This window comes from Vidua macroura, chromosome 9 (genome assembly GCF_024509145.1).
Source record: "Vidua macroura isolate BioBank_ID:100142 chromosome 9, ASM2450914v1, whole genome shotgun sequence".
Lineage (NCBI taxonomy): Eukaryota > Metazoa > Chordata > Aves > Passeriformes > Viduidae > Vidua > Vidua macroura.
The window spans coordinates 2,084,303-2,099,316 of NC_071579.1; the positions used below are offsets into that span (position 1 = coordinate 2,084,303).

The 15,014-nt window shown below is 39.1% G+C and overlaps 1 protein-coding gene across 7 annotated transcripts in view; it reads left to right on the forward strand.

Moving 5' to 3' along the window:
• Positions 1 to 15,014, forward strand: part of KIFAP3 (kinesin associated protein 3) — a 67,922-nt gene that overhangs the window by 25,134 nt on the left and 27,774 nt on the right. For 5 of the 7 annotated variants that reach the window (XR_008438348.1, XM_053985075.1, XM_053985073.1 and 2 more), the window contains 7 exons: positions 1,393 to 1,493; positions 5,800 to 5,908; positions 6,958 to 7,070; positions 8,013 to 8,178; positions 8,393 to 8,521; positions 8,758 to 8,856; positions 9,638 to 9,723. Coding sequence is in view for 6 of the 7 variants with exons in the window: in XM_053985075.1 (XP_053841050.1) it covers positions 1,393 to 1,493; positions 5,800 to 5,908; positions 6,958 to 7,070; positions 8,013 to 8,178; positions 8,393 to 8,521; positions 8,758 to 8,856; positions 9,638 to 9,723 (803 nt within the window). In the remaining variant the exon portion in view is untranslated. The remainder of the gene's footprint in view (positions 1 to 1,392; positions 1,494 to 5,799; positions 5,909 to 6,957; positions 7,071 to 8,012; positions 8,179 to 8,392; positions 8,522 to 8,757; positions 8,857 to 9,637; positions 9,724 to 15,014) is intronic. The other 2 variants (XM_053985076.1, XM_053985074.1) reach the window with 1 other exon arrangement.

Sequence of the window (15,014 nt, forward strand, 5' to 3'; positions counted from 1 at the left end):
TCCCAATGTTTCTGCAGGTGAATAGGTAGGTAAGGTGACCAGTCACAGGAGAAGCACTAAAGAGAACACACATTTCATTTTGTTTGCTGTTACCTTCTGTGCTTTTATTTTCATAATTATCAGAGTAGCTTTCACATTTGGACATTATCCTTCCTCCCATATTAAATATATGGAAGATTGTGATACCCGTTATGTTTTTTCAAGCAGGTAAGACTCTAGAAAGATTGGAAAGGTCAGCTCTGATTTTAGATTTAACATAGCTAAGAATGCTTCACTCACTTGTATGGCAGCTGCCAGAGGACTTTCGTGAGTCTATTTGGATAATTCAGTTTTGAAAAGGGCTCATTCTCAGGATAAAAGCATCATATCCTTGCTGCTCAAAGGAAATTCCAGCTCCCAGTGATGTGTGCAGAAAGAAAATTTTGCTGTCTTTGTTGCTGTTTGAGGTCTTTTTGCTTTGCCAGATTATTACACATATTTTCTGACTTGGCTTAAATACAAGTGGGAGGTAGGGTATTGCTGATGAGTTGTGTAAGAGCTGTGAATGAATCTGGAGTTGGTGACCTTATTACATCCTGCTTTAACTAATGTACACATTCAGATGCAGGGTTTATCCCATACATAGCCAATATCCTGCTCGTGCAGGGCTAGAGGAGAACCTGAGAATGCTCAGTGGGTTTCAGCAGCGAGTCAGAAGCAAATTCATCTGTGTTCTTAAACACTTGTATGTTTGTGTAAGATGATTTTATAGAACCTTTCAGTTAAATACTTCACACCCCACTCACATTAACTGCTCCAAATTTCATTGCGAGTCTCTTTGGTAAACATCACTATGAAAATACACTAATGTAGTTTTTGATCTGTATGAAACACAAAAGGCACCAATGGGATAATATTGTTATTTAGGAGAGTAAAACCAGTATTTGCTTGAAAGGCAGTGGATTCCTTCTGCAACACATCTTAGTGGCAGTTCTTATTTTTCTCTCTGGCACCGGTGTATTCTTTATAATTTCACTTTGAGACAAGGTTGTTATTTAAATAAGAATATTCACAGCTAAATCTTTATTTTCTATCTGGAAATTGATTAAGCTTTTCTCTGGATGGCCATTATTAAGCATTCCTTTCACAAAATAAATACCTTGCAAAGTGGGGTTAAGGAAGTGTTTTGAGGTGCTGGGAAGATGAAGGAATATTTACCATTGCCCTGGTTCCTTCTTTGCACTAATACGTGTTTCATTTGGCTAGGCCAGGCCAAGACCCTTTCATTAACGTGTCATTTCTGATTTAAATTTTCCCTCTATTAGCTAGGATTGTTCTGCTTTTCATTTTCCTCTTTTGAGTATTTAACAACAGCTAAAAATTCTCCTAATAATATATTTTTTCTCCCTTTAGGAAACGAAAATAACAAAAAAGTAGCGATTTGCATTCTGTATCACATCAGCATGGACGATTGCTTTAAATCGATGTTTGCATACACAGACTGTATCCCTCAGGTACGTGATGAGCTGATAAAACCCATCTTCCCTCGTGCTCTGGGTCCCTCCCTCGCTCATGGCAGAGCTCGCACTGACACCCGCAGGTGACAAAGGGAACAGCCACGGTGCTGCTTGGCACTGAGGCACCCAGCTCCTCCTCAGACAGGCACTGTTTTTGGGTTTTCACAGTCCCCAGCAAAAGCAGAGGTGACTGATCTCTGTCACTGCTGCTGACACTTGAGCTGCACCAGCGAACTGCTGAAATTACAGGTGACACGGAGGGTTCCTACAGAAGGTCGGGAACGCTTGAGAGAGATTAAAGCTTGTGCAGAGCAGCTCCCTAGGGAACATAGTGGAAAGTATTTCCTTTACAGTTTTAGAAGGCATTCTTGCCTGATCCCATTGGGTATCAAAATTTCAGTGTCTCCAATATTGCAGGATATGAACTGGAAACCAGCCAAGCAGGGTTACATTCCTACATGATAATTCCTTTTCCAACTGCAGGCATGTACAGCAAGGAAGACTTGATGAGTGTAGAAGGCCCTTCACTGATCTTTCAGCCTGCATTTTCTTACTTAACTCATTGACTCAAGCAGACACAATATCATGGGGTTTGGGCTTTTGTGGGTATTTTTGGTATTTTGTGTGCATGTGTTTTATTGTTTCTTGTTAGTCTGGGGGTTTTTTTTGTTTTTTTTTTTTTTCTCAAGTACCAAGTCCTCTCTTACTGACCTTTTTCTCAGCCCTGGTGAGACTGGGGTTGAGAAAGTCTGTGTTGCCTAAGTGTAAAAGCTCTTTGGTAGCTTTTCCAGAATTGCACCATGGTATCTTCTTTCCTGCCAAATGAGTTTTTAACATCAAATACTCCCAGAATGGAAAGTTGTCATGGAAAGTTATCAGAATGTTTCTGGTCATTATCTTACGGCAAAATCGGTGAAGTTTTTCCATATACAAGATTATTCTGGATAATAGAGAGGAGAGAACTGGTGGGAATAACTAATATATGTTACAAAGTGGTCTCGTAAACATCCTGCTGTCTTTTCTACCACAAGAAGCAATTACCTTTTAAGGCATTTGTGTGATACAGGGGACCTCCTTTGTTCTAGCAGTTACCAGTCAAACTCAAATTCCTGCACCAGTGTCTTAGGACTTGCTTGTGATGTGCTTTCAGGGAATCTTGGTATGACTCCTGGACCCCCAGTGCTTACAGAGCTATGTCCAGAGACTGGTGGAGCAGCAAACAATTCTGCTGCCTTCACTGGGCTTTAGTGAAGTAAACAACAAAGTTGGAAAGTATAACTATGAGTATTGATGCGTCACAGGTCACATCTGCACACTGTTCAAAAAGAAGCTGAGCAACCAGGGCTTAAATTTTACTACTAAATGTTCAAAATTAGTATGGTTATCAAGGAAGACAGGTAGCAGAAAGCATTAGGAAATGGATAAGGCATCAGGAAAAGAAAATTACTGTTTTAAATGGACTCACTGCTATCTAATTCTACCCAAGAAACCCAAAATCTCTCTTCAGTAGTGGTATGCACCCTCGGGTGTGTTTGTCTCTTTGAGGAGAGGTGTTCATCAACAAATACTAATTAATGTTAAGCAGTAGTAGGAGGTGCTTGGAGAAAGCAGCCCCTGTGGTGACTCTGGCTGCGTGAAGTGCTTGCCCAGGGCTTGCGCGTGCTGTCCCGGCTAAACATCCTTGTGGATTGCAGGAGTTAGTGGGTGCTACTCTAGTAACAGTTAAAAGTGAGTATTAACAGTTCATTCTTGTTTAGACCTCAGCAATGCGTGTTTTGTTTAAATAGGTGCAAATGCCATCCAGATGCTTATAAAAGCCTTTATTGGTAATAACCTGGCCAATCAAAGGGCATGGTTAGGCAGTGATGTCATGGTGATATTTAATATTTTACCGCAGAGCGGTGTGCAAGGTTCTCCAAAGCTGCCCACATGTTTTCCACCACGGTTGTCCTGTTTGGGCCCTCTTTGATCTCTAAGCTTCTTTTCAGCTTAATGCTGGTAAACGTCCTCTCTTGACAGCCCCCTTTGCTCCTGTCCGCCATTATCTGCTGAAGTTCAGAAACCAGAGCATCACTTCAAACAGCAGAGTTGGGAGTAGCCGCTCAGGAGAGATTCCTGAGGCATGCAGTTCTGGCATAATCATTCAAAGATGTTGGAGCTGGGCTTGGGGAGGGGGTTGGACAGAGGTGTATGTGAACACAGAGCTGTGGGGGTTGGCCTCTGGTCACTGGTAAATAAGTGAAGGCAGGTGCCAGAGAGTCTAGACACAGTGATTTCAGTGCTGGTCTGTGGTATCTGATACTCAATATGGGACTTGTCTGATTGAACACTACTGCCTCTTCATTGCACATGCTGCAGTCTTTTTACTGCCTTCCTGTTAAATCAGTAAAAGATGACAATGGACATAGTAAAAGCAGAACAAATTTAATTTTAATATTTCCTATTTGGCAGCAATTACTCTTCCTTTTGAAGTGGCACAAGAAGCAATCAAATTAAATGAAGACATAATGGGAAACATGGAACTCGCATGAAACTATTATTTTAAAATTTGAATGGCTTTAATTGAAACTGGATATATTTTTTCTTTTATAGAGAAGTAGTTCAGTAATTAACAGTGTAATCCCATCTTGTTAAACATTTAATTTCCACAGATTTTGTATTGTGTAAGTAATGAGAATGTTTCCCTTCAAATTATTTGAAGGGTTTTAAAAATCTGTTTTTAAAGGTTTTGTAACAGAAGAGTTGCAGGGGGTGATTTTTGAATGCTCATGTTCTACTTGTTTAAATGGCAATTTTCTTCTCTGTTAATTCCCTCTTATGTGACTGTCAGGCTTAAGGATTTAATAAACCAGGGATTTTATAAGTTCTTAAAACAACCTAGAGAAATCTGATTCTACCTTTTTAAGAAAAGGAGGAAGAAATCAATGATAGCCTTTGAATGAGTACATGAAAGTCTCGGGAAAGATATAAATAGCTATGTTGTAAATGTAGTTTTTATTTTGGGGCTTTTTGGTTCTGTTTGGAATTAGAGCCTGATATAAGATAATAGGTAAACTTACAGAATGGCTGGAGTAAAATAGTTTGGAGAGAATTCCTGCAATCCTATTGTTTCTTTTTATTTTCTCCTCTTTAAATAGATTCTTCACCTACTTTCTCTAGCTTTTAATGCATTACAAACTTGTCTTTCCACCAGGGGGCAAGCACACAAATATTTAATGATTAGTTAATCATTAAATTTAATGATAATTTGTTGCTTTCTTGTCCTCCCGCCCCTTTCTGAGCTGCAGTTTTTGTACCTTATGTTCTGCTTATCTTTAGGCTTAGTTGCTTCTTTTTCCAGTAATCTCAGTCTTGTCATCACACTGGTTTGCATTATAATCTAACCATGTCTTGTGAACTGAGTGGGTTTTAGAAGCAAACAGGATGGTGTCCCCCCGCCCTGAAGTTGTGCAGGGCTTGTCTGCCAGGATTGGAACCAGAGGGAAAAGAAATGGGTTTATTTCAGTCATGTTCATATATTCCAAATGCCATTTCAAAACCTGTTCCTGTTAAACCAAATGAGCCAGGATAGCCAGCCTGTGATGTAATGGACAGTACAGGGCCAGGTGTGTAAAATGATGGCAATCCATAGGTTAGGAGCCTTGGGAATCACCTGGGAATTCACTGACATTTGCTGAACAGTTTGAACAGGATTATAGGTGATTGTCTACTTACATTAATGTTACCAGAAGAATGGGATTACTGCTGAGGAGTCTGTGGGATGTGGCAGTGTTCAGCTCTAGCTGGAAGCTGCAAAGAGAAAGAACAGTGCTTCAGAGACAGCTAAAATTACCTATCAATGGAGTCACTCACAGCAAAATAGTAGTAGAATTATTTTGCAGTTAAGTACCTGTTTAGAGTCATAATTTTATTAAGCTAATAGGTATTAATTTGACTTTCTGTGGAATTAAGTTGTGGGGGTTCTTTTTCCTATATTAAATTCACCTAAGCTTTCAAAACAAATTTATCCATTCACAAATACTAAAAACCAGTCAAACAAAAATTTCAGTGGTAGCAATAAAATGTAACTAAGCCAAGTTAATTTAAGGTGATGAGTGATTGCCATTTTTGGCACTTTAAAGGATTGTTATCCCTAAATAATGGAGCTATACATGTCGTGCCCCTGACCTTTGTAACTTTCACTGTTCTTGTAGAAATGCTGAATACTAATTTTGAAAAAAGGTACTGTAGTTGATATCATAACACTGCTTTTCTAATGCTTTGGAAAGATTAATGACCCAAGTGTGCTTGTGTTTCTTGGCAGTTAATGAAGATGCTTTTTGAATGTCCTGATGAGAGAGTTGACCTGGAACTTATTTCTTTCTGTATTAACCTTGCTGCCAACAAAAGAAATGTGCAGCTTATCTGTGAAGGTAATTGAACTGAGGTTTTGGTGGGGGGTTTGGAGATGACAACACTTTGTATGTTCCTTTTATTATACTTACATGTGTAAATTATGTATATTTGAGTTATTTACAAATGTACATATGTGTTTTTAAAGAAATAAAATGCATGTGTTTGGGTAATGATGGCAAGCAAATGGCCACATCCTCCTCACAATTTGCTCTCAGTGGCAGGAGTGGCACTTGAGGGAGATGCCCACACCTCTTGTACATGCACACAGTTCTGAAAAACAGGCTGATGACATTGCTATGGAAAACTATGGCTATATGGGGACATCAGAATTTTATTCTGCCTGATGCCTAAAATCCATCTTTGGCTGATTGGTGTTTCACCTGCCATTATCAACTGAATAGCAGTGATGTCTTTCAGTTGCAGCTTTCCATTAATTTTTTTTATTATAATTGAGCTTCTTTTGGGTTCTAATGTTTTGATTCATGGTCTAGATAGTTCTGACTTTCTTGTAGTAACTCTGGATTTCTTTAAAAGTTTCATTATTTTCATACTAGTGGTTTTAAATAAAACAATATTACTCAGTAGCTCCAACTTTCACTTGTGCTCAGCATATTCCCAAAGAACTGCTGCAGTGACTTACTGGCCTTCAAAGTTGCAATCAAGAGATTCTGTGGCCTGAAATTCCATTTTAAAATTCTGTGCATAGCTCTGTAGAAGGGGGAGCAGGGAGATCCAATTTTATATTAAAGGTCAAAGTCGAGCTAGCAGCACCTTTTAGGTAGGCAAGCGTGATCTTTTGGAAGCATAATGCTAACACTGGGATTTGCTCTATGTGGTCAAGTACTCCAGGTCTGTTCCGATGCATTGATCTTTGGTAAATAAATTTTTAAAACCCTAACAACATATTTATTCTGTGGAACAGGGAGAGAAGTCTCTGTGCCTGGACTAACTGCTGTGCACTTTTTCATTCTAAATTTTTAAAGCTTGAAGCATTTGTTTGTGTGCATGTTGATTTTTGATCTGCCAGTACTGCCTCTCTTTTTCCTAAGTGTTTGTTCCTTTTCAGGAAATGGTTTGAAAATGCTCATGAAGCGGGCTTTGAAGTTTAAGGATCCATTGTTAATGAAGATGATCAGAAATATTTCACAACATGATGGGCCAACTAAAAGCCAGTTTATTGTAAGTATTAGGTCTTACCTAGTGTGATCTCTGTTATTTATCTTTCTGGAAAAGTCTGGTTCTGGAGAGCTGCTGTGGTTTGTTTTGTAGGGTGTCCAATTTAAGTTTCCTTGTCTGTCCTGCCATGATTTATGTTTTGTTTTATAATGCTATCTCAGCTGGTAGATCAGAGTTTGGATCCCCCACTAAGGGGAAAACAGGTCTTAAGCCTTTTCCAATAGGTTTCAAAACAAACACACAAAACCAAGCAAACAAACAAAAATGCCCCAGCTGCTGGGGTGAACATCATAACAATTAAGTTATCCTAAATTTCTGCTTTTGGACCTAGAGAGAAAAATCTGGTGCTTTTATTTTCCTCACTGTCCAAGTGTGTTTTATTTGTGGGTATTTAAAATACTTAATATTTAAATATTGATCCTGTAAAGCCACCCTTTCAAAAGAAAGGAGGAAAACACAACACTCTAATCATGGAGATTTTCAACATACTATTAAAATGTGGATATCAAATTGTCTTAAAGCAGTATAAAATGAGTAAGTAGAAGCCATTATTCCCCTGTTTAATGTCCTCAGAAAATCTTCTAGTTATTTATTAAAATCTTTAGGTAAAGAACTCCATTACGGCCACTAATGCAGGATGGTTTTCTCTTTCTTCTTTTTCTTTTTTTCTAAGAGCTTTTTTAAAGTCTGTGTTGTAGTAACTACTTTTGGAACGTTGAAGCAAATGATCCACATCCCTTGAAAGTGAAAGGATGGATGGGAAGAGTGCTGAAATGTTTTCTTGGATTATTCATCAACTGGAATTGAAACTGCCTTATTAGTCCTTATTTCAGGAGCAAAATCTCTTTAGTTTTCTTTTGAGAACTAGATTAGTTTGGCTGAGATGTGAGTTCTTCACAAATCCACATAATTCATTTGTAATGATTGTTGCTGTATTTTCTTCAGGAATATGTTGGTGATTTAGCAGCTCAAATATCAAATTTTGAAGAAGAAGAATTTGTGATTGAATGCCTGGGAACACTTGCAAATTTGACCTTACCAGAGTTGGACTGGGAACTTGTGCTGAAGGAATACAAACTGGTTCCATATCTCAAGGATAAATTGAAACCAGGTCTGTACAAATTTGGGTTGGGCTTCCAAAGCAGAGTCTCTCCAAGAATATTTAGAGTGCTCAGAGTAGAGTCTATTTACCTTTATAATTTGTGATTGTTTAGGAAAACAGAATGCTGAAGAATAGAATCATGCCTGCAGATAAATACACAACTGCGAGTAGATTAAGAATTCCTGAGAGAGGTAATACTTCTACTTGCTGCCTTGTGCCTTAGCAGGTTCTGCTGAGGATGACCTTGTTTTGGAAGTGGTGATCATGATTGGGACCGTGTCCATGGATGACTCCTGTGCTGCTCTGCTGGCTAAATCTGGGATCATCCCTGCACTCATTGAGTTGCTGAACGGTAAATTGGCCATGTGTGACCTGTGCACAGCAGGAGCTGTAATTGACATTGCTGTTTTCTTGCAAGGCAGGGGTTGGTGTTTGTATGAGGAAGGAGGAACAGTTACACCGTTAGTGATAGATTCTGAGTAGTGGTTTCATAGATTTGGGGTTTCCCACACCTTCACAACTCTTTAGCCATCAAAAGCTTCTATTTGTGAGATTTGAAATGGTGGTGGATTTTTTTTCTCCTTGCAGCTCAGCAGGAAGATGATGAGTTTGTCTGCCAGATCATCTATGTATTTTATCAGATGGTGTTCCACCAAGCCACCAGAGATGTCATCATCAAGGAAACACGTATCTTTTTACAGATGAAACATCTGGAGTTGCAGCACTTAATTTGCCATTGCTGGTGTTTGACTTCTGTTTCTCTTGCGGTAACCTCATGATCTCAGAGGTTTCTTTGTAAATGTTTATTTCAGCTGAAGAAAAAATCCAAGCAGCCTAAGCATGTAAAGGTGCTGTAAGGTTAATAGTAAAGATTAAAACTTAGTTTGCTTGGAAGCAGGGAGGGGAGTAGGAGGGGGATCACTGGACCAGCAGACTCATTAGTTGCTATCCAATCTGATTTACAGTCTGAATTTGTTTTGCAAATCATAATTAAATTCACAGTTCATAGAAGAACATATGTAGAGCGTAAGCAAACTTTTTGTATTGCAGCATTATACAAATATGTTGCATGGTCTGAAATTTTGTGGGCTTTAACTGAATGTTGAACTTTATTGAAGCATTCAGAATGGGTTGAATTAGCCCTGGGAGGGATAGCAAATTAGTAATTACGTTGCTAACAATACTAAGGATACTTCTTCATGTTCTTTTTGCCTTTAATCTCTGTGGAATATCTGAGAAGCCTTTTGGGTGGTTGTTCTTTGTGTCCTCTTTGGACTCCTAGGTTGCTAGCTTTAAAAAATTAGATAAGAAGTTGCATCTCTTGCTAATTCCAGAATGATAAAGCACCAACATTTGAAAAATGCTTTCTTACTACATTAGATGAAAAATTCCTGCCTCTGCCTCTTCACAACCCTGGGTTGTGAGGGGGAGAAAACAAATTATTTTCTCCTTAACAGTTGCTTTGCAGAAGCTCCAGCGTACCTTATAGACCTGATGCATGATAAAAACGCTGAGATCCGCAAGGTCTGTGACAACACTCTGGATATCATAGCGGTAGGTCTGGCTTTCTTCGTCCTTCCAGAGCCTCTTTCCACAAGAGAATTCTAAAATAACTAAATATATTGCAAATCGAAAGTATTTTTCTTGTGCAACTTTCTAATCATATGGATAAAAGATGAATTTTCAGGGCACAGTGGCAATCATTAGGCTGTGCATCAAAATTCCAAAAAGTGTGTGTGTACTTTGAAAATTCATACAAGTTAACTTTACACTTTTTAAAAGTGCTTTTAGACTTTTATAAATTAATCACATTACATAAGTGTGCCAAGCTTTCATTATTTCTTAGTTCTCCAAACAAACGGTTCTTGTTACCCAGCAGCTTTATTCAGCTTCTCTACATTGCCTGATGCCAATATTTGTTTCAAAAAGAAAATGTGGCAGCGATCCTGACGCTGGCTGTTCCCTGCTGAGGGAACAGTCACTGTAATATTGTCTTCATCTTCTGGATAGGTTTCCTTTAGCTATGTAACTTGGTTTGTCCAACAATCCATGGATCACAGTCAACTTTTGGGACAGTTGTATTACACTGCTAAATTGGAAAAAAGAATACTGAATTATCAAGTGCTGTTGAGGATTGTAGTGACTCTACATCCTTTTGGGTATAGAGTAGCTGTCATGAAATTAAATTTTATAGTCAAAAACAATTTAAGTCAAGAGCAGCAGTACCTATGGCTTTTTCAGTCATCTACATTGTTCCTTTTTCAGTTTAATTATGTGTATTGCAGCTTGTTCTCTGAAAAGTTCAATATAGTTTAAGGCCTAACTTACACTGCAAAATACTATATATAGTCTAGTTTGGCTTCTTCTATTATACTCATTAATAATGTCTTCTAATTTAATAGTGAAATAACATAACATTTTCTGAACTGGAATTCTTTTTATCTGGCTCTGTCTTTTCTTCATGGAGGTATGCAATGAAAATCTGCTCCAGTGGCAGAGTTGCTGTTGATATTCATTAAGGACTAAATTAAAACTCAGATGAATTTGCACTTAGTACTTATTTATGATTGGCATCATGTTCAGCTTAACAGAATCAGCTGTTTCTAGGGACATCTCCAATGGAAACAGTGGAAAGACCTTTTTTATCTTTGGGGTGAAGCTGGGCAATCTAAGTGCATCAAACACTTGTTTTACCTTGAGGCCAATGCAATTTCCAAGTGACTCACACGTTGAGTTGTTCATATGGGGAAGCTTTACAGTGAGGTGTGTTGTAATATTATTAAGCAAAATTTATAGAATCTAGAAGAATAAGCATACAAAAATACAGCTTCATAGTAAATATTACCATCTGAATAAAATATACTTGGCTTTTTTTTTTACCTTCTTAAGAACACAAAATCTTTATGCTCACCATGAGTCAGTGAGGAGTGCTAAGATAATGGATGGGAAAGGCTCCTCAAAAAGCACTGGACAGGACTTTCAGGGCCTTGAGGAAGAATAAAGGGAAGAAGTGATGTGGTACTGTGGTTATTGGAAGTGGAGGAGGAGACACCAAACACATACTGAGAGCAGCTGGCATGGTGGTAAATTATATTTTTCTTTGCTTGTGGAGCAATACCCCACTTAGAATGGTGTTAGCTCGTGAGTTAGGAGAGTTCCTTTTCAAAGAAGGTCTTTCTGGCTTTTTTATCTGGGTGTTGGGGTTTTAAGTTGCATAAACACCATGCCCCTGAGGGAAACAGGAAGCATAATGTGCTCTCTTTTCTGGAAGACAAAGAGAGAACCAGTAATTAATTGATTGCTTTCTCAATCATGTTGTAATCTGGTTGCACTTGTGTCTCTCAGTACAAAAAATCACAAGCAACAAAGGCAATGTAGTCTAAATAGTGACGATAGGAATTATAAGATAATAAGTTATCAGAAGCTCAGATCTTACTAGGTGTTAAAGGAATGTTACAGCAGGCTGTAAACACAGAGGTGTTTGGTTGTGGGGCAGTTTTACATCAGCAGTGCCTGCTGAGGTGTCTGAACAGTCTCCAAGAGTGGTGGAACTTCTTATCTGTGCTAAATGCACAACAAGCAAACCTTCACTTTTCAGTCTTGTTGCACACACGCTGACAAGAGTAGGTCCTCTGATGGAAATCAGAAAATAAATGTTGGGGAGTAGATTTGAAAATAATTTTTACTCAGGGAGACAAATGCTTCTTTCAGTCATCAGTGAGCTGTATATACTGTGATTGAAATAGCACTGGAGAAAATCACATGGCTTATAAGCCTTAGGGGAGAAATGCTTTCTGTAGTAAAGTAATTGTCACAGAAATTATGGAAATGTTACACTAGTGATGATTTGTTTAATATAGCTTGGCTGGACTCTGCCACTGATGAACTGAAACAGATGTGCTGCTTTAGCACAGTATATACTGGGCAGTCTCAGCTTTGCACTGATATCCCTTTTGTCAAAAAAAGTCTGAGTTGATTTCAGAATGCTTCAGTCTCAGTCATGTGCTGAGCTTTGGCAGCAAGCAGCCAGTTCAGTGTTCTTGTACCCCTAAAGTAGGGCAGCTCTCAGGGCTTAGCTGAAGGCCTGGAATCAGCAGCTGGTATAGGAGTCTCAAGCAAAATAATTTCCCTTTTTCCCTGGTTCAAAAGCCTGGAGAACTGCATCTCCAAGCTTGTAGAGAGAGATGTCAGCTTACCTGAGATGGTTTTATTCTGTTCACTTTAGGCAACATTATCAAGAGCCAAGAGAGCTACTACTCTCTCAGGTTTCTTACTCTTTTTCTGCTCCTATCTCAGTTTTATTGCAAACTATTTTCCTCATTTATTCAAAGGATATTTAATTAACCATCATCAGATCCTAGGACTCTGTAGTCTGACCCTCCCCCTTTCCCCTGGTTTTCCTCTTCAGTGCCTTTGCAGCTTTGAATCCAGACCTGCTCTATGTACCATCTTGTTTCTCTTATGATCAAGAGTGGATCACAATACTTCCTGCAGCAGTAAAACATCTTTTAGATAGTTACAGCATCTTCCATGGGATTTAGGAAGGGCCTCATGCCTAAGGTGTTTTTTCAGCTTTCTTTCTTTGCCCTGGGTATTTGTAATGAATGTCAAATAATGTTTGCCTTTTATGGAATTCATTGTTAATGAACAGCTTGCATCTTTCTGTGTTAGCTAAGCTCCCTGATAGAAATCCTCCATGTTGGGAATGCTGGAATTTCACCTAAGAAGCAGGAATGTGCTGTGAACCCTCTGTGCTCTGGGATTTGGGGCCAGCTGTGTGAGACGTTGGCCAGCTCCCTTAGAGTCAAGGAAGAGCAGGCCACAGGGATTTGGTGTGGGCTTTATTTGAATGGTCAGCGTGCTCTGAAAATAGATAACCTTTGACTCCAGCTTGGTGTCCTCTTTCCATGAAGAGTGCTGTAGTCACTCCAGGAAAAAAGGTTCTCCCTTCACTTGACAGGACCCCCTTTCTGTGGCGCATCTTGTTGCCCTGTTATCCTATAGCAAACATGAAAACAGAGGGGTGGGCAGAAGGGCAGCGAGGGGCTGGGGCTGCAGCTGAAGTTTCCTCTGTTCATTGTTCAATTTGCCAGCAGTCTGCTTTGGTGCTGGTTGCTTCTTGTGGCTCTGCCTTCAGCAGAGTAACCACAGGCAGCTTTAGATAGGGCAAGAGTGTCCTGGTTGTTTTTGTCTTCACATAAAACCTGCCTTGGACAGATTCCCTTTCAGCACTGGTGCCTGCTCTCTGGCTTTGTAGGACTAGAAAGGTGAAGCAAACCACTGATCTGTTACTTACATAACAGGTTGCCAATGAGATATCTTACATTCCTCCAAAAGGGAAGGAAGAAAAATTTCTCTAGTCTGCTACTGCCAGTATAGGAACTCTGAGGGTGCCCTACATTTTATGGAGCCACCTAAATTTAGAGGGCATCAATGATTACTCTTTTTTCCTTGCCTTGCCATTAGTTTCAGCAGTCAGATTTCTGTGAGCTTCCTGTCAGAATATATTTATAGTAATGAAGCTGATTGTGAAGCAGTGACTCCAGGTTGCACAGGTGTAAGTGGTGGAAGGATTTTTTTTTCCTGCCCTGTGAAGGAATTGTCCTGCAGTGGTACTTACCCTAAGGTAGGTGTGGTAGACACCTGCAGAAGGTGATCCCTAACATCTGTTTCTCTCCTTGGTTTATAGAGGCACAGAGTTAAAATCACATGCCTAACTTTTGAATAGCTAGACAAGATAAATCTTTTCTTTCTTAATAAATGGTTAATTTAATCTTTCATGTAAACAGTAGGTTTTTAATGAAGAATGTAACAAATCACTAAGTAGAGCCTTGAGCATAATGAGCCTTCTACTTATTTCACAGCAGTTTTGTTTCAGTATGAGGAATCACATCAAATGAACCCTATTACAGACCCAATTAAAGGGCAGCCACATTAAAGTGAAAAGGAAAATCTGTTTTTCATCAGCTGTGAGGGAACACAAAGCAGATCTGTGTAGCTCTGTGTTATCCTATAGTGTGTTAATCAGATACAAGGTGTGACGGAAGCCAGTGACAAAGGGGACCCTGATAGGGAACAGACACGCTCTGATAATGGGCCAGTTAACGCTTCATAATATTTCAATGGTTCAGTAGTAAACAAAGCTGGAAGGAGAACTTCAAAAAGGATGGCACATTCCTCCCAGAGTCAAGCCATACATCTTCTATGACACTTCTGGATTTATGGAAACCGAATGTTAAAACCAGTGATGTCAGGGAGCTCCAAAGAGAATAAAATCAGCTTTGAGAATTCCTCCTTTTAAGTTTCTGACCATGACTGCGGTGTTTGAGGGGGGGTGGTGCTGGAAAATAGGCACATTCTGTTCACCTTCTCATTCTCCCTTGCTTTTCCAGTAGACTAACATTTAAATAGACTAGAGCTCAAAGGGCTCAAAGCTATAGCTGTATCTCCATAATTTTTAGCTTTCTGGTCTCATGTTTGCAGAAATTCCCTTGTAAAAAAAGAAGGGCTTATCCTTCTTTTTGTTTAAAAAGACTTTGTGTTTAAAAACCAAAACCCAATCAAAACAACCCCCCCCTCACAAAATAGTAATAAAAAAGATTTTAATAGCTCAAAATATAATTACTGGAAGACTTGCAGTGTTTTAGGGAATTGTTTTGCTCTAAATGTCTTTAATTTGGTTCCTTTGTGCCTTTTGGCTGTAGTCCTACATTTACAGCTTTTCTTCCATTCTGATGTTATTCCATTAATCATTTACCCAGTGGTGGTTCTGCATATTTCCATGGAAAATCTACAGACATATTCCTGATCTAACACTACTTAAATGAACTTCTTTTGTGCTGAGG